General features: G+C 35.2%; 1 protein-coding gene across 1 annotated transcript in view; it reads right to left on the bottom strand.

Annotated features, from left to right (window-relative positions):
* Nucleotides 1-23,044, bottom strand: part of LOC143223633 (cell adhesion molecule Dscam1-like) — a 126,710-nt gene that overhangs the window by 3,887 nt on the left and 99,779 nt on the right. Inside the window, exons 14-23 of the mRNA XM_076451832.1 lie at nt 22,841-22,972; nt 22,066-22,233; nt 20,936-21,006; nt 17,449-17,686; nt 16,897-16,995; nt 9,288-9,473; nt 7,380-7,673; nt 6,745-6,912; nt 4,709-4,899; nt 651-732 (exon numbers count right to left, since the gene is read on the bottom strand). Of these exons, the coding sequence (XP_076307947.1) occupies nt 651-732; nt 4,709-4,899; nt 6,745-6,912; nt 7,380-7,673; nt 9,288-9,473; nt 16,897-16,995; nt 17,449-17,686; nt 20,936-21,006; nt 22,066-22,233; nt 22,841-22,972 (1,629 nt within the window). The remainder of the gene's footprint in view (nt 1-650; nt 733-4,708; nt 4,900-6,744; nt 6,913-7,379; nt 7,674-9,287; nt 9,474-16,896; nt 16,996-17,448; nt 17,687-20,935; nt 21,007-22,065; nt 22,234-22,840; nt 22,973-23,044) is intronic.

The following is a 23,044-nucleotide window of genomic DNA, read 5'->3' as shown; positions in this document are numbered from 1 at the left end:
GTAACTGATACTTAATAAAACTTCATTATAAGCCATCGAAGTATCAATATTTTATAATTAAATATATTGAAATAGTAAGAAAAATAATTTATAATTGTAGAAATCAGTGTTAAATGATGGTTGTCACCAGCAACTGATAACAGGTGAAATTAGTTACAGTTAGAATTGAAAATAGATGATAAATATATTAATATAAATGTGGGTATAGTTAATAATTATCATTCGTGGTTACATGAAGTTCAACTGGGAGACTTTATCTTAGTAAGATGACTCTCCGAGAACTGATGATAAACACTTAATAACTGGCATCTAATAAAAATAATTAGTTATGAACTACGAAACACAGAGTAATAAGTAAACAAAACAAACACTGACAACACCAGGTGTAGTTGTTTATAACTACTTACGAGTAACTGACCACTGACTTGATTCAGTCAAGCCATTAGTCAGTTAACGATGACAAACGTTAACCAATCAGAGATAAGAAATAACAACTGATAATTCAGAGGATAATCAGCAGTGATGAGTTCCAGCTGACTATGAGAAAACTATCTCTGTTGTCAATAAAAGTAATAATATTATTCGTTTCTCACCGCTATTCTACTGTATGTATTTCTACTTATATATAGTTTTATCTATCCATTACTCACCAGGGGACTGGTAGATGTGAGCATCTGATCTTGGAGGTCGTGGTGTCCTCTTAACAGTAGCATACAAAGGTTCCTCTTGAGGCTAGAGAAAGAATGTAACATATCTATTTAATCTAGTAAATGAGTGTAATATACAGCCCTGTAAATATCAGAATATCTCTGTACATTATAATAAAATAATTAAATATTTTCTCATCAGAATAAACACAACTATAACCTTTTTGTGTTTTCAATTTAAATATAATTAATTAAGAACGAAACGCTACGATTGCTAGGTTTAAGCTCACTATAAAATACAACAGTTTCACTTATTTGCTAGCTTCTTTCGCATGTATAACGTTTTCTCACATCTCTATGCAAACTCAGTATCCACAAAACTGAAATAACCTTCTAGATCACTGACTGTAGCTGAAGAACTGACAACGAACTCGCTAACTATTCCAATTAAAAAATGCAAATGGATAAATATATAAATAAATAAAACAGCTTGAGACACTGCCCTCTCCAGGATTATGAGTCCTTTGAATAATTTTATTATATAAAGAAAACAACGATTCATCAAACTAAAACTTCTGTAATTAAAAATAAGATAACTTGAACAACTAACAATATTTATGTTAATAAGTATACACATTATAATCATTAAATCCTTGTTAAATATATGATGCGAAATACAAACGAAAACCTGATTAACAAAATAAAATCTTATTTCTTTACTCATTTACTGTGCCTGAACCATCCAGCCACCAAATCATATTAATGTTATTATTTGTGGTGGATGTACAGCAAAGATGGATGAACTATTGTCTTTAAAAACTCCATATTTCTTGTCATAGAGGAAGTATCCTCTGGTAGATGACCACGAAAATCCACTAGTGGCTCCATCTCTGGTGTACTTCTGAAATTTATCTTGATATGAAATTAGGCAATTAGGTAATTTAAATTTGATGAAGTCGTTTTTGTATGCTAGTCTTGTCATCTTACTCTTAAGGATGATAATGGTGGATGACTGAACTTTGACTAGGACCATTTATCCTTCTTTATCCTAAAGCAAACCATTGATTATCTTAACTAAAACCTAGCATCTCTTCCAACATATCCTAAAGTTTCTAAATAGTTTTCTATTCTGGCGTCGATTGTACAGCCACGCCATGACACCATAATGAAGTCCATTATTATTAGAATTTACCACATCAATGGTTTTAGTTTCACTGCATAATTTGCGTAAGGTTCAGGTGAGTAATAGTTCCGAGGGCGTGAAGGGTCCAATGGCACTTTATCTTCCAAACGTGAATAACGTTGATTTGTTGCCAGTTGCTTTATTTTTTAATGTATAATATTTCATATGTTACAGTGCATTATCTTGATCACACACTTTTTATGTCAGTCCACATAGATGGCTAACTGATTTAAAAGCGTACAGTTTTATCTCTCCATAATTCTATCATAAGACACATGATTGGTTGCTACTATGTTTTTTTATTTCAAGAATTTTAACATATTTACACAAACAAGTCTGATTTAACTCTTTATCTTTGACCTGAGTAAAGTGTCGTAGGCACCACAAATCTTGAATCAAGTCTATTGGAAAGTTCATTTGCTAAAGTTTTTGTTTTCTTGTTAGGAACAGTATACGCCTTTGCCCATTTGGTGAAATGATTCGCTTTAGGTAGTTTGTCTTTAGTATCTTCTACTTCCCTCTTTTCACTATGTTTACATTCTTTAATAATAAAATGTCTTTTGAATAATGCATCATCATTTTCATGGTTGTGTCCAGATGAATACACTTTTTAAAGTGATACTCCTGAAATATCCGATGCCTCCTTGTTATCTGGCCTTCTAGATTGTGGAAGTTAATTATCTACTCTAATCTTACACGATTTGTCTGAAGTGTAAACTCTTGTCCAAATATACATTGGTGGAGATGACTCAGGAGTCAAACAATATCTATAGTACAATGAAGTTGTACAATGCCCCCTTTCTGTAGAAGTTACTGCCGTATGTTCTTTCTCGTGGGCTTTGAAGTGTTGGGTATGCAAAAATAGTAGTGCTTAGTTATGTCATTTGGTTTCTTGAATGTTTATTCAGAATCAGAAGTCTAGCAAAACGTGAGTTTTTTAGGTAGTTTGTGTAAGAGAGACGCTATGGTGAAAAGATGATAGTAAGAGCACAACATACGGAATTGTCTTAACTAGTGCAAGTTTCTATCAACTCTTAAGAGATTCAATCAGAATTGTATTCTAGGGATCTCACCTATCAACGGAACTACTCACACTTTAGTAGTTGGGGCTTCATCTGTGCGACACACCGTTAGAGGGCGCTAAACGCATGTTTATGCACATAGCGCCCTCTAATGGCGTGTTGAGTAGGTGGGGTCCTAACTCCTCATTTTCTAGAATTCTGCTTAAACTCAACTGATTCCATAATTTTTCAGTCAATCACAAGTATAATTTTTACACGTAGGATTATATCATCCTAGGTGATTAGTACAACATTCCTGCGCAGCACAGAGGAAGCGTATCCTATTAGCCATTCCAATGTAGGAAGGTCATTACATAACATAATGTTACATTATGCACTGTGATTACCCATATCTTGCAAAACGTTGTCTCTTACTGACTGCATTGCCAGTATACACTATTTAGATCCAGTTATGAAAAATGTTTCAATCTAGATGAAGCATCCGCAGTATATTTAACCCTCAGTAATGATGAATAATCATCCTTCCTTATGACTTCACTCACCTTGTAGATCCATCTTTCTTGCTTACAACTTCAAAAGATGATGCCAAAGGATAAGCATTAGGCTGAGTTACTTCAATATTTGTTCTTCCACGTTTATCTTCCTTTGTGAACCTCACAGCGTGGCTTGCAGAAAAGAACTATTGTGACTAACTAAAGTACTAGAACTGGATATCCAGTGCAGTTCTTGTATATATATCATCATATTGTCATAAAGTCCACTGGAGAAGGGATCCTGATATTCTATGAGTAAGTTATGTAATCTGTTGAAAGTTCCAATCATACAGATCCTGTAATTGAAACGTGCTCTCTTTATTTGAAGGTTTAATATCAAATTACCTACATTCTGGGTCAAAGGTAACTTATTTTGATGTAGAATACTACTTGTAGAATTTCACATCTTCCAATATTCTGTTCAGAATTACGTTGGATTTCGTTTACTTAGCCCTTATTCCTCACGTTCCCAAGAGCTCCGCTAATCGGAAAATGAAGTGTTTGGTTCTTAATAAGTCCTGGTATGAGGTTTTCATTTCATTGTCCTATAATAGCTGCCCTCTGTAAGATCAACTTCTGGTGTTGTGATTATCCCAGAGTAGCTTATACAAGTCACGGACTTATTCTCTGGCTAAGAAATACACTCTTATTAAACAGAGTTCATTGATTAAATTTTCTAACAAACATTGTATCTCATCATCATGTACTCTAACCAAATTCGCGTTTTTCTACTGCCATTACTTTGTGAAAAGTTCGAGAAAAGTCCAAACTTCAAGCCATACGTTTAACGCGTGACAATAAACCTCCCTCTGGCGATATAAAAATGTCTAAATTAAAAACACTGTCTACAAAACAACGATAAAACATGTTATAAATAAATAATTTCAAACATGAAATATTAAAAGACAGAAATGCTCTGTACTCAAACCGTAACTAAACAAACTTTTAACAACAGTTATCAAACATAGAATGTATCAGCAGTATTAAAATAAAAAAACAAGAACAACTAGAAAACAGCTGTTTTGGAATGGATTATTACAAAACGTAGCTATATTCCCAAACTTAATTACAATATATTTTGACAATTCTGATACCTCTTGGTTACATTTTTATTTCGACTATATTTTAAAAATATTTATACTTTATACACAGTTTTACTTCTTACCTCGCCCTCTGGTGTCTCATTGGGGAGTTTTTATTTTAAAAAAAACGAAAGAAAAATAACAAACCTTTTATCTAAAATTATTTTATTTTATAGCGGTGTCCGTGATTGTGAGGCTACGAATGTGTATTATGAATATTGTAGTAAAACAAAAGCGCCACCTGAGGAAGTTCTCCGGTTCGTGTTTTTTCTAAATCTTCTCCTGCAAGCTGTGTTGTAGCATAAGGAGTGGGGTAGTAGACTCCATTAGATTTCTTTTTTTTCTTTTTCTTTTTTACAGATTTTTTTTCATAGTCGGTCATACGCAACGTTGCATGTGCAGGTCCCTTCGCTACGCCATATACGTAGCTACCTGTACATTTATCAGGAATATAAGATATATTTTAAAAACATAAGTTGTATACGGTTGTAATGAAATATTTTAAGAAAAAGCTAACAAATAAAAAGGTTCAATTTTTTAAACTAGATAAGTTTATTGAAAACAGTATTTTGAATGCATTAGGCTTGAAAATTAATTGCTTCTTATTAGAATATCTATCATTTGAATCTGTGATGATTGTGTCATAAAACGATGTGCGCAGAAAATGCGCAGTAGGACTATTTAATAATAAAATTCCCTGTCTATTGGATATATCATCTGCATATCCTCTGAAAGGTTGTTAAACTAGAAGAGTTGTTAACTACGAAAGATTAAATGGGGTAAAAAATAAGGTAAAGAAAACTTTAGGGGAAATCCGTCATAAGTATTCGAAAACAGGTTTAAGCAACATTTGTTATTTTTAAATAAAAAATTAGGTTTTAATAGATTTTGTATAAATAATCGAAAGTGTTACTGTGAAATATACGTAAAAATACCAAACACAGGTTCCAAACACGGAGTCTAAAGATTTATATTCTTGTAATTGTTATTATATTGGTTTTTGAAGTAATACTTCACTGTTATTCTAAGTAAGATCAAAGAAGGCAATGTATACTGTAATTAGTTCACCCGTATTACCACAGGTGGCCAGGTAGTCCTAATTTCATATTTCACCAACTCTCCTGATCTTTTAAATCTCCCATCACACCATTCGATTTAAATTTACGTTTTTAAAATTTTTAGCCATTACTTTTTGATAATTCTCCAAATAATTCAGCTGTCTAATTAACAACAGATAAGTTTCATCACATCACTTCGAAACTTGCTTTTTTTTTGACATTTGTAACCAAAATACGATTACTCCTGATTTCCTCAGAACACAACATATGGAGAAGTAATAAAATAACTATACACCTTAATAACTTCACATAACTTGTAAAAACTACCATTTAGACAATAATGATAAGTCAAACCTTATTATACGTTTAAAATCGTTTTCACAGTTAAAATAATAAAGACAACAAATCTTGTGAAATCAACAATGGTAACAGTCAGGGGCGTAGATTTTTTACACCCAATGGGGGGATAATTTTTTCAACCACTTACGTGGACTGTTCAATTTGCAAATTGGTAATCTCTAATTACGTGAACCTGAAAGCTGTAAACATGCAGTCACAGAGTAATCTTGTTACCACGATACTTGCATGTATACTTAGGCCTACTAACTGGTACTTACGAACTATCACTTAGATCGAAAAGTTTAGAAGCACGCCTATATTCAAGATGTACATTTCGGCTACTGAAAAAGCCTATATCTAGGCCTAATTATGTAATTCGATTGGTAAGAACACGAGAATCACAAGAACAAACACACAATTTGTAGGCCTGTGATGCAATAAAACAATTCAACAGACCAAACTGTAGGGGGGGAATTGTATGCACCATACCCCCCAACTAAAATGAAGGGGGGTATGTATACCCCATTCCCCCAGGATATACGCTCATGGTAACAGTCAGTATCGGATTGACGCATAGGCCACCTAGGACCACGGCAAAACAAGGACCCGACGGGCACCCAAGTAAGATAATTACGGTTCATAAAACTAGTAAAACAGAGGCAAGAGTGAGTTATTGTTATTTCAAAACAGTACCTGGGCCTACCTACCTAGGACCCCACCAAACCTTAATCCGTTCTCTATAATAGTTATTTTAAAATACTAAATACGTTATACCTTTGAAGAAAAGCTCACAACACACAAGCATTTGTCGTCGTTGTGAGAATTTCTACAAAATATTACAGAAAGATCTGTAGTGAGAAGTGAGTGTGGCCGTACTAACCCGTGTGTGAGCTGTTTGAAGTTTTCTTCCTGATGACCAGACAGAGGACAATCAGAACAATTATAATGACAAAAACGGACACAGCGACAGGTATGACGATATTTAGGTCCAAGTAGAAAGGCGTAGAACTTCGAGACAATACAGTTTTAGGCTTACTACTGTATGGAGCTGGTAAGAAAAACAAAAAACAGTGTTTCAGTATACTGCTCTGTAGTGACTAGAAAATCGTAATTTTCACCACAGATTTCTTTTTCTTTTTGTTCTGAATGAAACTACTATTTTTCAACAGGCACTCAAAAGTAAAACCCACAGTACACGTGATTATTCTCTAATCCAATGAGAATACAGACATCTGACATTCAGAGTCTGCGTATCATACACCATTCTCTAAAGTGACGATTATATAGTAAAATCTACTAAACTGTACTCCCATTTCCAAGGTAAAAATAAGGCACACAGAATCACGTGTTAATAATTACTTCTGTCCCATTAAAACATTATTTTAGGTACTAATTTAAAAAACAACAAACTAGTGTCCCTTTCTGTGTCACTAGACTACAAAATTTACCTTTCGCTACGTTAATACCCAAACGAGAGTAAAGAAAACTGGACTTAAATCAGGTTAATACAGATACCTTCTGGGGTGACGAGAGTACGAAAGACATACTCCGCCTCCGTTTTTCCAGCTATATTTCTCCCAGTAACCTGTAACCGATACCACATTCCTGCTGTCAATCCATGGATATCCAAGAATTTTTTACTGGCGGGAAGATCGGTTGCTACCACGTTCCAGTGTTGAGTGTCTTGGCGTCTATAACGTACTAGGAACGAGAGTAACGGACATCCATTGTCTTCCCATGATTCCAAATTAACGGTTACGGAAGTGGCGTTGTATGATAGTGCTAGACTGTTACTGGGAGCCACTGGTGCTGCAAGGTGAGATAATTAAACATGAATATCTAGCAAAAAGCTTTGACCTTTGCAATGAACAAAGTGAAATGAACTTTACAACACAGCATTTAACCAAAATATTGATCTATATTTCTTTCTTTTTTATGTATAAAAAGCTGGCGTGGTATAGTTTTTTAGCAGGTTGGGCTGCGTTCCTGAAGGCCCAAGGTTCAGACCACAATGTGCTCTGAACTTTCAGCTGTGGAGGAGTTATGACCGCAAAGCTAGCCCCGCTATTCGTTTAAAATAAGTCATGAAGGTGGCAGATGTTTCTGACGTAATGTATTCTTTTTGTTAACAGCTCTCATTCAGGTAAGACTATCCAGTGGATATATAACCTTTCCTTTAGCCATGTGTAACATAATACGCATTTGAGGTTAAAAAATTTAAATTCCTTCACCCTAAGCTACTACGTGTTACTTGAAGTTGTCAAAGCTTCTTAACCGGATACGTGGTCTACAACATATTGCTGTTATCTGAAATAGTATTGCAATTACTTGTATGTTAAAACTCTCGCAGGCTTAGGCTAAAGAGGGCTATTAATGGTGCTGAAACGCTTTCATGTGTAGTTTTAAAAGTTGAAAATAAGAGTGACTCTTTCAGTATATACATCTACTAAACGAAAAAGTAAGATGTTACTAGATGTACTTCTGCAGGGTCGCCGAAATTATTTTGTTTTAAAATTAAGAGTAATCAAATATTTTTATTTCTTGCTGTTGAAGTTCATATATCATGCTGTGTTGTAGCCTACAGGGTGCATAATTCTTCTCATGATCTATAGCATGCGCACGTTTTAGTGATGTTATGAATGTACAAGTTGCAACTTTAAGCGTCCCTCATGTGACGCTATTTTAGTATTTACTGACTGACTGACAGACAACACACTCTTTCGGGTAGATAACAAAATAATAAGAAATCAAATATAATAACAAGTGTACGTCCTAAAAACACAATACTGGTAGGCTATGCGCAGATAATTTAGCGTTTTTCCGATAACGCTGTGAAATAAACAAACGACAATGCAAGAAAAAAAGATAATATAAAATTAAAAGTAATCGCATGTTTTTTTTGTGAAAATGTTACAAGAAGTCATTTTTCTCTCTCTTCTTACATACCTTTCACAATAAAAAAAAAAACTATACAATGTTGACGACTGGTGGAGACACTAAACGTGTCCATAACAAGCAGTCGTGTCAGTAAAGTTTGTTGGTTTTTTTTAATTTCGCGCAAAGCAACACGGCCGTGTCAGCCGTTCCTAATTTACCAGTGTAAGCCTAGAGGGAAGGCCAACCCTTGGGCTACTCTTTTACCAAGAAATAGTTGGATTGACCGTCACGTAGTTACGCTCCCACAGCAGAAAGGGGCGAGCATGTCTGGTGTGAAAGAGATACGATCCCACGAGCCCCAGATTACGAGTCGAGCACCCTAACCGCCTGGCCTTCTTTAACTAAAGAAGTAATTTTAAAGGATGACTTATTTCATTATACTTTAGCATTAGAAATTTTCTCGAACGTAGAAGCATCATGTAAAAAAATAAATAAAATAATTAATTATTAAGTTAATTAACATTAAAAAACTTTTGTCCTCCTTACCTCCACCTAAAGTCCTCGTGTGGACTGTGTCACAAGGTTCTCCCTGTCCGGCTGAATTAAAAGCAACCAAGAAAAACTGGTACTGAGAGCCACATCTTAGTTCATTGAAGGTATAGGTGTTCTGACCACCTGAGATATTAACCTCTTCCACCTGACCATCGTTCTTTATCAAACTTAGTGCAAAGCCTATAGAAGAGGAAATTAATTAATTAATTAATCTAGTAATTATTGTAATTAACTTTTTCTTCGTCATCTATTTCATATATCGCAACTTAATAGGTTTTTTTTTAATTTTATCATTCAATAAAGTGATTTTCTTGTGGAAATATACCATAAACTTATGTTTCTTTCTTAACCTTTTCCATCAATGCCTTTCTTTTGTCACTATAATCCATAAGATGGCACTTTGTTAATATTTCCTGATTTGGTGGTGTTTTGAATTTCGCGCAAAGCTATTCGAAGGCTATCTGCGCTAGCCGTCCCTAATTTAGCAGTGTAAGACTAGAGGGAAGACTCACTCCCAACGATTGGGCTACTCTTTTACCAACGAATAGTGGGGTTGACCGCACGTTATAACGCCCCCATGGCTGAAAGAGCGAGCATGTTTGGTGCGACGGGGATTCGAACCCGCGATAATATTTTCTGTAAAAAATATACTTAACTCTATCCTTATTACAGAGATTTATTATTAGGTTACAGAAATGACTCCTCTGTTAATCTACTGTTCATCGTAAATGTTTCATGTGGTATGATATAAAGAATTTTTGATTCGTTGATGAATCATATTAATGGTAGTTGACGTGTTTTCCCTTCAGCGGTATAGGTTTTGTTTGTTTGAAATTAAGCACAAACCTGCACAATGAGTTGCTATCTGTGCTCTGCTCACCACGAGTATCGAAAACCATTTCTACCGTTGAAGTCCACTGTGCCACTGGGGTAGGGGCTAGCAGCTTAGAAACAAAATGAAGCCTTCAAATATTAAATACATATTTCTTTAGTGGTCTTTAAAGTTTGGTTTGGTTTGCATTTCGCGCAAAGCTACCCGAGGGCTATCTGCGCTATCCGTCCCTAATTTGGCAGTGTGAGACTCAGGCATGCCAATGACATTTATGAAAAAAAGAGGAAAAGGTATATAGCCTGGCGCCACAGCGCGACGCAGCCGCACCTGACCAGAGGGGTCCGGGAGCATGACCCCCCGGGAAATTTTAAAGAAATGGATGCTATTTGGTGTGATTTGGTGCAATCTGGGACATAATTTCTTTATGTTTTTTGACATTGCAATGTTGGAAAAGTACACAATATACATCATATAAAATAACAAAAGGAAATTAAAAGACTAAATCAAACTAATAAAAACTATAACTTTCATTTACAGTTTTTAGTAGATTGATTTATTCTTTTAATTTGAATTCATTTTTAGAAGATATATCAAAATATCTAAAATTAACAAATAAAATAAAAAGTAAATAAATGAAATTTAAGATTGTTTATTTGCTATTTACTCAGTTTATTTTTTTTCTAAATCAAAATATATTAGTAATATGAGTTAATAAAGCCAAAATAACTCAGTAAATATTTCAAATACAAATCATTTCATTATTATTCTTTTTGTCATCAATAACATCATCATCATCAACTACTGGTATGCTGCCAATTAAATGTTTTACAGTCATTGCCAATAACTACTTCTCTGCTGCATATATTCCATACAATTTTCAAATCACATAAAATTACTCTTTTGACTAATCATGACTACCTACAGTTCAAATTGTTCATCTATGCAATCTTGTCATTATACTACTGGTACCTTAATGTCAGTGAATTTTCCATTCTTTCACAATACAAACTGAAACAGCAAATCAAGGAAAGCTTTGACATTGCTTCAAAATAAAATTAATGATATGCTTTAAAATAAACCACTGGCACTGTATGCTGCAGATAATAATAAAATGTTTTTCAGTCACTGATATCAACTTCTGCTCTGCTACATAAATTACAGTCAAATTTCAAATCACTTAATTTCCTTTAATCAATCTTGGCTACTTTCCTCTTTTTCGAGACAAGGGTTTCCAGTGCTCTCTTCCGAGCTTTTTTTTTCTCCTTCTCTGAATGGGCAGCTCTCTGTGCCTCTGCGGCTTTCTGGACTTTTTCTTTAGCCAAGGTGGCTGGGCCAGATTTCACAGAACCATAGGCCTCAAGCCTTTCTGCCCTTTTCTTCTGATTCTCCCTCAGCTTTGAGGTATACTTTGAAGCTGCTGATCTAATGTCCTTACATATTCTCTTGTCTACAGGATCAAAATGAACATCTTTCCTTTTAAACATTTCAATCGCTGTTGTTTCTTTGGAGCGTAGAGAATATTTTATCGTCTGGTATGCACACGATACCAGGCCACGAGACCTGCAACGAGACGAAACGAGACTGCCTCCAAGATGGCGGTCAGATTTTTTTGTTTCTGCAATAAACATTGAAAAAATACGATTTCTCCTCAAAAACCACCTACCCAGCCTCCAAATCGCTCATATTTTCTCCTCAAATTTACACAAATCTCGTGGGTGATCGTTGGCCGTTTGAAAACCGTGGAAATCCGCGTTTCAGCGGAAAAATGGCACGCATGGAGACTGGAGGGAAGGCAGTCACACCACCTACCGCCAACACTGGGGCTGCTCTTTTACTAACGAATACTAATAAAGGTAAACATGGAGCAAAGAGGAAAAGATATTTATTGACAATGTATTTACCATTTTTAACGCACAATTTGCTGATTTGAAAAGCAATGATTTTTAATGACTGATTTCTTCCTCTACTGATATACATAAACTGACTGCCTTAAATTTTATACATTTGGCTGAACTAAACACTATCTCAACACAAGCTGTAAACTTTAAAACAAAAACAAACTGTTTTCAGGTGATCTCTATATCAGTTAGACACTAGTAAAAGAAACATATTTTTGGTAATCTCACTTCTCGGATTCTCATGGCGGTTGTACGTTTTTCAGAAAGTGTCAAGACCATTATTAAAATATTAAAATATATTTCTGAATATTTACAACTGGGAGCGAAGCTCATTCTTGCAAGAAAGGGATTCAATCTTATCCGTTAAGAAAATAATATTCGTTTTCACAAAGGGAATTCAATCTTATTTCACTAAAGATTCCACTTTCAAAATTTTCTAAAAATGGTTTGTCTATTATTATAATTCGGTTTATTTTAAGTTTCCTACAAAGCTACATGAGACCTATCTGCGATAGACGTCCTTAATTTAGCAGTTATAGATTTGAAGGAATGCAGCTAGTAAACACCAACAGTCCACCACCAACTCTTGGACTACTCATTTAACATCGAACAGTGGGATTAACCATCACATATAACAACCTTATGAAAAGAGGGAGCATAATCAATGGAGACTCGAACCCGCGACCCTATGGTTGCGAGTCGAGCGCCCTACCATTATGATAAAAAGTTTATTAAAATAATATTGATTAATGGTAAAGTACTGAATAAAAATTTAAACATTTATTGATATTTACCGGACACACTGTTTAGGTGTCAACAAATTATTAGTATGTATTTTACAAGCACCTAAGTAACACCTCACAAATTATATTATATTGTTTATTTACTGAAGAATTACAAAACATAATGTTTTTAGCTTCACAATAGTCCAGAGGCAGCACTAGCCTAGAATACCCTATTTAGGGTCTTGAAAAATCAGAATAGAAAACCCTTGGTCGATATCATAATAAAACGCCGAAATTTCCCGCGCTTATGTGTCCGAACACCAAATATTACGAGGCCCCTGCAATGGTCCCCGACACATCACCAGTTCTAGTCTGGGTGGGTCTCAGTAAAACCGTACGTCAGAACTCTGAAAATTGTAAGAGTGAATATGGTTAACTTTAGCGGTTAACGTAAGTTTACAATGTAATTGAGTACCCTTTGGAGTTATGGGATGGAATTCTGGATAATATTCCCCACTATCTCACTTAGACGATTCCCAGTTATTCCAGTAAACTGGAGGGTTAAGCAGATATGACATCCATCTTTAAAGTAAAATATACAGGTTGTTCATTTCTCGCAATATTTCTGTTCATACTTGAGGTTAGTACAAATAACAAGTGTTTAGTAGAAACGAGCATAATGGCTCTTAAAAATAGAGGCAGATTCAGTGGCAATAATAAAAGGCCTGACAAACGTTGCCCGGATTTTCTTTGGTAATATATAGCGTGCAGAGCCCTCTGTTTCTAAAGATATATAGGTTAGCACGAACGTTCAAAGTGATATCTACCTCAGTCACCAAAGAGCCACGCCAAAACTGTCAGAGTCATCTACCGAATGGTCAGGCTTAGCGTGCTCTCCTGCCTGTCTCCACAAATGACAAAGATTTCAGGAGAATTGACGGCTCGTGACGTTTCAACTCCATTTTAAGTGTATCGTGACACAACAACAGCCTTGTTTCAACGGCAAGACGTAAAGGTCTCAGACTGGCTTTATGTAACCTAACTGTGTGCGTGATTTAAACCTCAATATCTTGAAGGAGATATCTGTCCAGTTTCACAACACCCACATATCGATCATATGGAGTTACATTGTAATGACATATGTTGTGGCATTGTATCTTAAGGCATGCCAATGACATTTATGAAAAAAAGAGGAAAAGGTATATAGCCTGGCGCCACAGCGCGACGCAGCCGCACCTGACTAGAGGGGTCCGGGGGCATGCCCCCCTGGAAATTTTAAAAAAATGGATGCTATTTGGTGTGATTTGGTGCAATCTGGGACATAATTTCTTTATGTTTTTTGACATTGCAATGTTGGAAAAGTACACAATATATATCATATAAAATAACAAAAGGAAATTAAAAGACTAAATCAAACTAATAAAAACTATAACTTTCATTTACAGTTTTTAGCAGATTGATTTATTCTTTTAATTTGAATTCATTTTTTAGAAGATATATCAAAATATCTAAAATTAACAAATAAAATAAAAAAGTAAATAAATGAAATTTAAGATTATTTGCTATTTATTCAGTTTATTTTTTTCTAAATCAAAATATATTAGTAATATGAGTTAATAAAGCCAAAATAACTCAGTAAATATTTCAAATACAAATCATTTCATTATTATCCTTTTTGTCATCAATAACATCATCATCATCAACTATAGTATGCTGCCAATTAAATGTTTTACAGTCATTGCCAATAACTACTTCTCTGCTGCATATATTCCATACAATTTTCAAATCACATAAAATTACTCTTTTGACTAATCATGACTACCTACAGTTCAAATTGTTCATCTATGCAATCTTGTCATTATACTACTGGTACCTTAATGTCAGTGAATTTTCCATTCTTTCACAAATTGACAATACAAACTAAAACAGCATATGAAGGAAAGCTATGGCATTGCTTAAAAATTCAACTACTGATATGGTTCAATATTAAACTACTGATATCAGTGATATGCATCAGAAATTAAATTTTGTACAGTCACTGACATCAACAACTACTGCTCTGCTGCATAAATTACAGTCAAATTTCAAATCACTTAATTTCCTTTAATCAATCTTGGCTACTTTCCTCTTTTTCGAGACAATTGTTTCCAGTGCTCTCTTCCGAGCTTTTTTTCTCCCCTTCTCTGAATGGGCAGCTCTCTGTGCCTCTGCGGCTTTCTGGACTTTTTCTTTAGCCAAGGTGGCTGGGCCAGATTTCACAGAACCATAGGCCTCAAGCCTTTCTGCCCTTTTCTTCTGATTCTCCCTCAGCTTTGAGGTATACTTTGAAGCTGCTGATCTAATGTCCTTACACATTCTCTTGTCTACAGAATCAAAATGAACATATTTCCTTTTAAACATTTCAATCGCTGTTGTTTCTTTGGAGTGTAGAGAATATTTTATCGTCTGGTATGCACACGATACCAGACCACGAGACCTGCAACGAGACGAAACGAGACTGCCTCCAAGATGGCGGTCAGATTTTTTTTCTGCAATAAACATTAAAAAAATACGATTTCTCCTCAAAAACCACCTACCCGGCCCCCAAATCGCTCATATTTTCTCCTCAAATTTACACGAATCTCGTGGGTGATCGTTGCCCGTTTGAAAACCGCGAAACTGGTTTCAGCGGAAAAATGGCACGCACATATCTTCCCGACACTACTGGAGGCCTGGCACAGCCTGATGGTTACGGCATTCAACTTGTAACCCGTTTATCGTGGGTTCGAATTCTATCAGTAAACATGCTCGTTCTTTCAGTCGAAAGAGGGAAGTGTTATAATATAACCGTCAATCCCACTATTCGTTGATAAAAGAATAGCCCAAGAGTAAACGGGAGGTGGTGATGACTAGTTGCCTTCCCTCTAGTCTTACACTGCTAAATTAGGGACGACTAGCGTAGACATTCCTCGAGTAGCATTTCGTGAAATTCAACAAATAAACCAACACTGTTTTGTATTTTTTCCGTAAATGATATTTTGTGGCATCTAATAATTTGAAGGAACGGATTTTGGAATGTTTTCAGTTTCAACAATTTTTTAAGTCTGTTACAGAAGGTTTTCAAAGTAATCAATGTTTAATAATCTGTAATTCATATTAATACATGGTACTTCAGTAAAAAACATTATCTTTGAGAAACATTACTATAAAGTAAAGCAGTCTGTTGGTTTATGGCTACTTTTTTACAGCCTTTATAAAAAGATATCTGAGAACAATCGAAAATTATAATAGCAATGTTCCAAGACCCGTGTTGTCTTGGAACGTGTTCCTCCGCTGTTGTTTGTACTGATTATGAACTATTGGCCGACATCACAGTTTCTATTGTGACAGGCTACTGGAAAGAATGGACAGACCAGTTATTTGACCACACACTTAGAGAAACCTTTTATATAAACCCTCCAACTGCACATGGATGTTGAATTCCAAAATCATATTTAAGAAGAACAAAATCCATTAAAGATGCATTTATAAAACGTAACAGATAGTATGAGACTGATCGATCTTCAGTTTCTTTGAGTCACCTCTTCGATGAAAATAGTTGTTGATTTCGACAGTGGTTGAAAGTTGAGAATCTTTGTCAATTTTAACTTCTTGTTAATAACATCTGGAGTTATGCTCAGCCTTATTACAAATAATATCTTGGATCGAACACTTCTTTTTCGTAATTACTGCCTTCATCTTGTGATGAAACTGGATAAACAAGGATTGTAGGGTGTAGTTTCGTACTCTTCGTTATCATAAACACTCTACAGTTCAATTTTTATTTTTCTACCATGGATAATATTGAAATGTTGTGTCTTTTGGTTCTACATCGTTTAACAATCTCGTTATATGATTATAGTTTCGCTCATAAGTCTACTGTCAAGGTATTGCACTGTCGAACGGTAAGGAATAACGCAGTGAACGAAATATATGGATGCTAAACATGTCGCCTTTGGCGAAACGTCCATTGACAAGGACAACAGGACACTACATTAACACAAACAAATCACTGATAATTTTGAATTTGAATTGTCTAATGAAGCATTATGTATGATCCACAGACAAAACTGGGTTATAATGTTAAACGGAATTTCTTGAAGGTCAAACACTGAACACGTGAAACATACCCATGATTGGGTTTCCATCAGGAGCAACCGGGTTCCAAATTAACGTAATGGAACTGGATGTACTTGTTTCAACTTTTAACTGTGGTGTAATTGGTGGATCTATGACAAAACAAAAAGAAATTAATTTTAAAATCAACGTTAAACTTAAGGAAATTAGAAACAACTACATTCTTTATGTGTTATAAATTCGAAATTCTGTCCGTTAAACAAATTGAATCGAAACTGATCTATTTCTTCTATGATGTAATCATATATCAACATTTAATTAAAATACAGAACTTTTACGCATTTCAATGTTGTAAAATGTGTAACAATTTTTTTTTCCTGAAGGGAGAAGAGGTATATTTTATATATATGCATGTGTCTAAAACACGAATCGGAAATATGAAACTACTTTTTTCATAATTCTAAGATTTGTAAAAAGAATTCATCCGAAAGAAGTTTCGCTCCACTTGTTGTTGATGGTCCTGCCATCTGATGCGTAATAATGAAGCTTCAGTTTATAAAAGTTGTTACCAAATTTCCTCTAAAGAGATGAATTGTCCAACTTACCACTTTCTAAAGTTTGTAACACTAATTCTTCCGAAGGTGGACCAGATCCTTTGCTATTATAAGCCTGTACTATAATGTTGTAGTTGGTGAACCGGCTCAACCCGCCGAGATGATATTCTTCTTTGAAATCTGGCTGGATTTCCAAAGATTTGTACACATACCCGTCCGACGAAGACGCCTTCTTGTAACCTACATAATAGCCTAACAGGACACCGTGTTGTAATCTCGGATTGGGTGGCTGTGGGAATACATTATGTATCGTTTGTTTTTAAACGAATACGAACAGAATGTTGATAATAAAAGTTCTAAATACCCTTAAAATATCAATAGTTAGTACGTAACATTTACCAGCATATCAAAACTATTTGTTACAGTCTTATTTCTGGAAATATAGGCAATTATATTTCTATATAGGAAATACACTTTTTTTTATTAATAACACTACATTGATAGCTGGGGCGTGCGGTGATTTGTCTAGATAGTAAAGCAAAACCATAAAAGGTGGATTATAAAATAAAAAAATATGTACAGGACGGCCAGTAAGGATAAAAATAATTACTAGTAGCCATTAATCATATTTAAGATCACGTTCTTCCAATTAAAATAAAAACAAGACATATTTGGTTACTTACTTTACTTATATATTAATTCCATCTTCCGTTATACTACGTCGATTAATCTTTTTAAAATGTCTCTCTTCCTCTTCACCTTTTCACGTTTGCACATTTATTTTATACTGACTATTTAGTTGGAATTAAAACCGTAATTTTCAAAATTTAGATAGGCCTAGAGTTGAAAAATATGACTGGATGAATTTTCATGTATTTTAATTACCTTATGCATGTAACTTAAATCATCAAATCCGCTTGAGTTCCATGACCCAGATTCACTGTTAAATAATGAACAAAATCAGCAGAAAAACTTCTACAATTTAGGACAAGAAGTTAACCAAGACGTCCTGTCATATTGGTTTACATTGAATTTTCAAACGCAATGCTTTGTTCTTCCAGTCAGGCTTAGAGCTGTCGGTCTACTGTTTCTGATAACGCTTTCTTTATCACAAAAACTCTTTGTACGAAACTTGTTTACTAATGAGCTTTCAGTAATACAGTTACAAATTTACCTATTATCTTTTGAATCCATATTCAAATCTGAAGGGTGACACTTCACAAAAATTTATGCATACGAAAAATGACTATCATTTAATATACATGTAATGTCAAACTCACCTCACATCACGTGACATCAGAGAAATAAAACAAAAACAAAAATAGTCCTAAGCGCGAGTTGCAGGTCATGAAAAAACAAAATATTTCAAATAGGCAAGAAAATTAATTATATAGTGTTATTTTAATTATATTATATTTGTTTATTGTACATTTTAACTTATAAAATAATAATTACGAAACGGTAACTTATTTATAAATTGTCAATAAGTTCCAGTTTTGCGTGTATTTTGAAGTAAAATAAACTGGTAATTGCTTCCTTTATGCCACAGAAGAAGCCAATATAACATTCAATATATATTGTTTTCTTTTTAAATAATTACGAATGTGAAAGTTTTTATTCAGAGAATTATTCATGTAAGAAGCATTTGATAGCTCGAAGAATATATTACGTGAAAAATGTTTTTACTTAGAAATAAAGACTTTTTTAGTGTGAAAAAAACTAAAATCAACTTTTAAAAAATGAAGCATTTTACGAGTTGTAATCCAGATTCTTCCCAACAGTGCCTTTTCCCATATAAGGTGATAACTGATTACGTACAGAAAAGTGAAGTGCTTACGTATGAATTAATTACAAGTTCACAATGTCATACTTGGCTGATACTTATAATTAATTATTATTTTTTAAATATTAAGGAAGCACTACTTCCCTTGCTTCTATGGACCTCATGCTTTTGAATGGCAGATCGGTTTGTTTTGAATTCCGCGCAAAGTTACTCGAGGGCTATCTGTGCTAGCCGTCCCTAATTTAGCAGCTAGTCATCACCACCCACCGCCAACTCTCGGGCTACTCTTTTACCAACGAATAGTGGGACTGACCGTCCCCACGGCTGAAAGAGTGAGCATGTTTGATGTGACGGGGATTCGAACCCGCGACCTTCAGATTACGAGTCGAGTGCCTTAATCACCTGGCCATGCCGGGCCCTTGATTGATAGAATACACCATTCTCATGAACCGATCGTTTATGCATTTAAAAGTTTTGACAACAATGTTAACTCATACCATTTTTTATCCTTGGTTAGATAATCACTCATTTTTATAGTTCTGCGTCTAGATAAAACTGACATTTTAATTTCACTGACCTTTACCAAGTTTTTACGTTAAATAAGATTTACGAGGGCTGTTCAAAAAAAATACGCGGACTGACGTCATAAAACAAAATGTACTTTATTTAGAAGTTACAGGTCTGGGACCCCTTCAAAGTACTCTCCTCCCCAACGCACACACTTATTCCAACGGTGTTTCCTCTTGTTGAAACAGTCCTGGTACGCTTCTTTTGTAATGTCCTCCAGCTCCTTCGTCGCATTTGCCTTAATCTCGGGAATCGTCTCAAATCTTCTTCCTTTCAAGGGTCTTTTGAGTTTGAGGAACAAGAAAAAATCGCAAGGAGCAAGGTCATGTGAGTAGGGGGGTGGGTGGGGAAGAACAGTGATCGAGTGTTTGGCCAAAAACTTACGAGTTCTGAAGCACAAGTTTCGCAGCAACGCGGTGCATCTTCAATTTTTCGGTCAAAATCTCGTAACAAGATCCAACTGATATCCCACACTCTTCAGCAAGCTCCCTGACAGTGAGACGTCGATTTGCCCGCACCAGGGTGTTGATTTTGTCGACGTGTGGGTCGTCAGTTGACGTGGAAGGACGTCCAGGACGCTCATCATCTTCAATGGACTGTCGACCATCCTTAAAACGTTCATGCCACTTGAAACATGCCATACGATTCATAGCAACATCACCGTAAGCCGTGTTAAGCATAGCAAAAGTTTCAGTCGCAGATTTTCCAAGTTTAACACAAAATTTCACAGCAAGTCGTTGCTCCTTCAGGTCATTCATTCTGAAATCCGCCAAACGAAAAATCGCACTTCACTTATAACCGCGTAGCTAATACACAAATGAAGATATCTGCAATCGGGAAATGGCGTCGTAATCAGCTGATCTGTGCGAACCTAGCGACACCAAGCAAATTTCCCTGAAATAAACTGGAGCCGCACAATTAAAACAGTCCGCGTATTTTTTGAACAGACCTCGTATACTGAGTTATATAGATTGTTTTAAGTTGCATTGGCGTTTTCTATAATACTTTATTTAAATGGTCGGAAACTTTTATCTAAGTTTTTTTTTGCCTGAAGCGATCTGAAATTAATTGTTTGATTCCATTTTAATAATTTGTTTAAATTTTTTGTGGTAATTACTCTTTTATTTCTCAGAGATTTCATTATAAATACACAGGAACATAATTTTCGAATAGAAATAAACTTTCTACCTTCCACGTAATCTTCAAAGACTTCGAGCTCGTTGCTTGACCGTGAACTTTCATTGGAGGGCCCTCTGGTGCTGAAATTTATCAAATGTTCACATCAGTTGATAAATTGTGTTGTTTTACAGTTCAGTGTCTTACCTATGTTTATACAGCCTTAAATGTTATTTCAAAAAGTTTTTTTTTTTAAATTTCGCGCAAAGCTACACTAGGGATATCTGCGATAGCCGTCCCTAATTTATCAATGTGTGACTAGAGTGAAGGCAGCCAGTCATAACCACCCACCGCCAACTCTTCTGTTACTCTTTTACCAACGAACAGTGGGAATGATTGTTACATAATAACGTCTCAACGGCTGAAAGGACGAGCATGTTTGGTGTGATGGGGATTCGAACTACGAGCCACGTATTACGAATCGAGCGCCATGTCGGGCTACCTCAAAACGGTAATGCGCTATTTACGTTGAGTAAGCCTTCTAAGATGCACCAATGGGCCATTATCTGAGTCTTCCGCTGGTACAGCGGTAATTCTACAGACTTACAATGCTAAAATCAGGGGTTTGATTCCCCTCGGTGAACTCAGCGGACAACCCGATGTGGCTTTGCTCTAAGAAAACCCCCACACATTTTAAATTGTTAATATTTCAATATTTTGTTATTTCAGCTGTATACTTTTAGAAACAAACGAGAAGACTGCTTTAGTGATTAAGTCTTGTAATTGGTAAGAGCGTTCTAATTCCAGCAACAAAAAATATACATTAATTTCCACGCATATACCAAACGTCCCAACAGAAATTCACCAATATTATGTCGCAGATAGCCCTGGTGCTTTTCGCCATAAGATTCCAACAACCAAACAGTCAACAAAATTTTAAAAGTAACAAAATTATTCGAATTTGAGGATTTGTTTGAATTTACTTCTTCAAATTAATCTGTTGAATTGCAAAGAGTCATATTTGGAATGTCCAAGCTTTATGCTTCTAGTTTGTTTAATGTTTATTATAACTCAGATTTCCAATAATTAGGGGCAGTTTTTTTTTTTAATAAATGGAAATTTTATTAACTGTCTGGTATATTCATTAATGTACTCTGAAAACTTAAATGAGAAGTAGGTTTATTGTTCCAGAGAAATGTTACCTTCTTCTTCGGTCTTGGCTTCCACATCCGTACTCGGGTCACTTATACCCAGTCCGTTTTTAGCTAGTACTCGAAGGTTGTAATCACTGGCCGGCTTAAGGCCAGAGACTATGGCATCTGTTTCCGTTCCGGACATTGTAACATTGGAAGTCTCTTTCTGCCATTTTTCTGAAAAAAGAAACAAATAAAAAATCTCTATATGTTTAATAAAACTATTATAGATAATATAGCATTACTCATCCTAATCGTCTGCTCATACATACACTTATTAGGTTTATCCTAACCCTGAAAACTAATTAGTCTTAAACTTTTCCCCCTTCCATTAAATTACTAAACCTCTTATACCTCTAACAACCAGTTGGTCTTAAAATCTTACCATTTACCTGCCTTTTTCATGAAGCTCATTCCAGGAAGACAATTAATCTCGAACCCACCTTATTCACTCATCTGTCTGACTTTTCCCACGAAACACGTCTGAGGAAGCTAAATAATTTGAAACCCGTCCCATTTACCCATAAACTTGTTTTCCCCTCATAAAAGATGTTTACTTACTTATTTTTCCTGTATGTTTCACTGCCAGAGAAAAAAATCCAACTAATTTTAGAGTGAATTTTTTCATTCGTCCACTCTTCCATCTAACCCTCACTCAGCCAGCCAATCAAACTTACACATTCATTTATCTATCTCCTCTCCACTTTCACCCCAGCAGTCAACCGGTCTTATAGATTTCAGTTGATGGTTCCCCTCCCCAACATCTCACAGCTTATCGCCTTACCATACTTCAGTTTGTACTGAATTACGTATTCTGTGATGATACTGTTGCCGCTATATGATGTTGACCATCGGAGTGTAAGAGTACGGCTTGACCGATCGGAGACTTGTAGGTTCTGAGGCGCATCAGGAGGTTCTGAAATTGGTCAGAAACACTACATTAAAACGATAACTGAAACACTTGTGATTTTTATATAACAAAATTAAG

The sequence above is a fragment of the Tachypleus tridentatus genome, chromosome 8 (genome assembly GCF_004210375.1).
Source record: "Tachypleus tridentatus isolate NWPU-2018 chromosome 8, ASM421037v1, whole genome shotgun sequence".
Lineage (NCBI taxonomy): Eukaryota > Metazoa > Arthropoda > Merostomata > Xiphosura > Limulidae > Tachypleus > Tachypleus tridentatus.
This window is presented reverse-complemented; position numbering and strand designations above follow the sequence as displayed.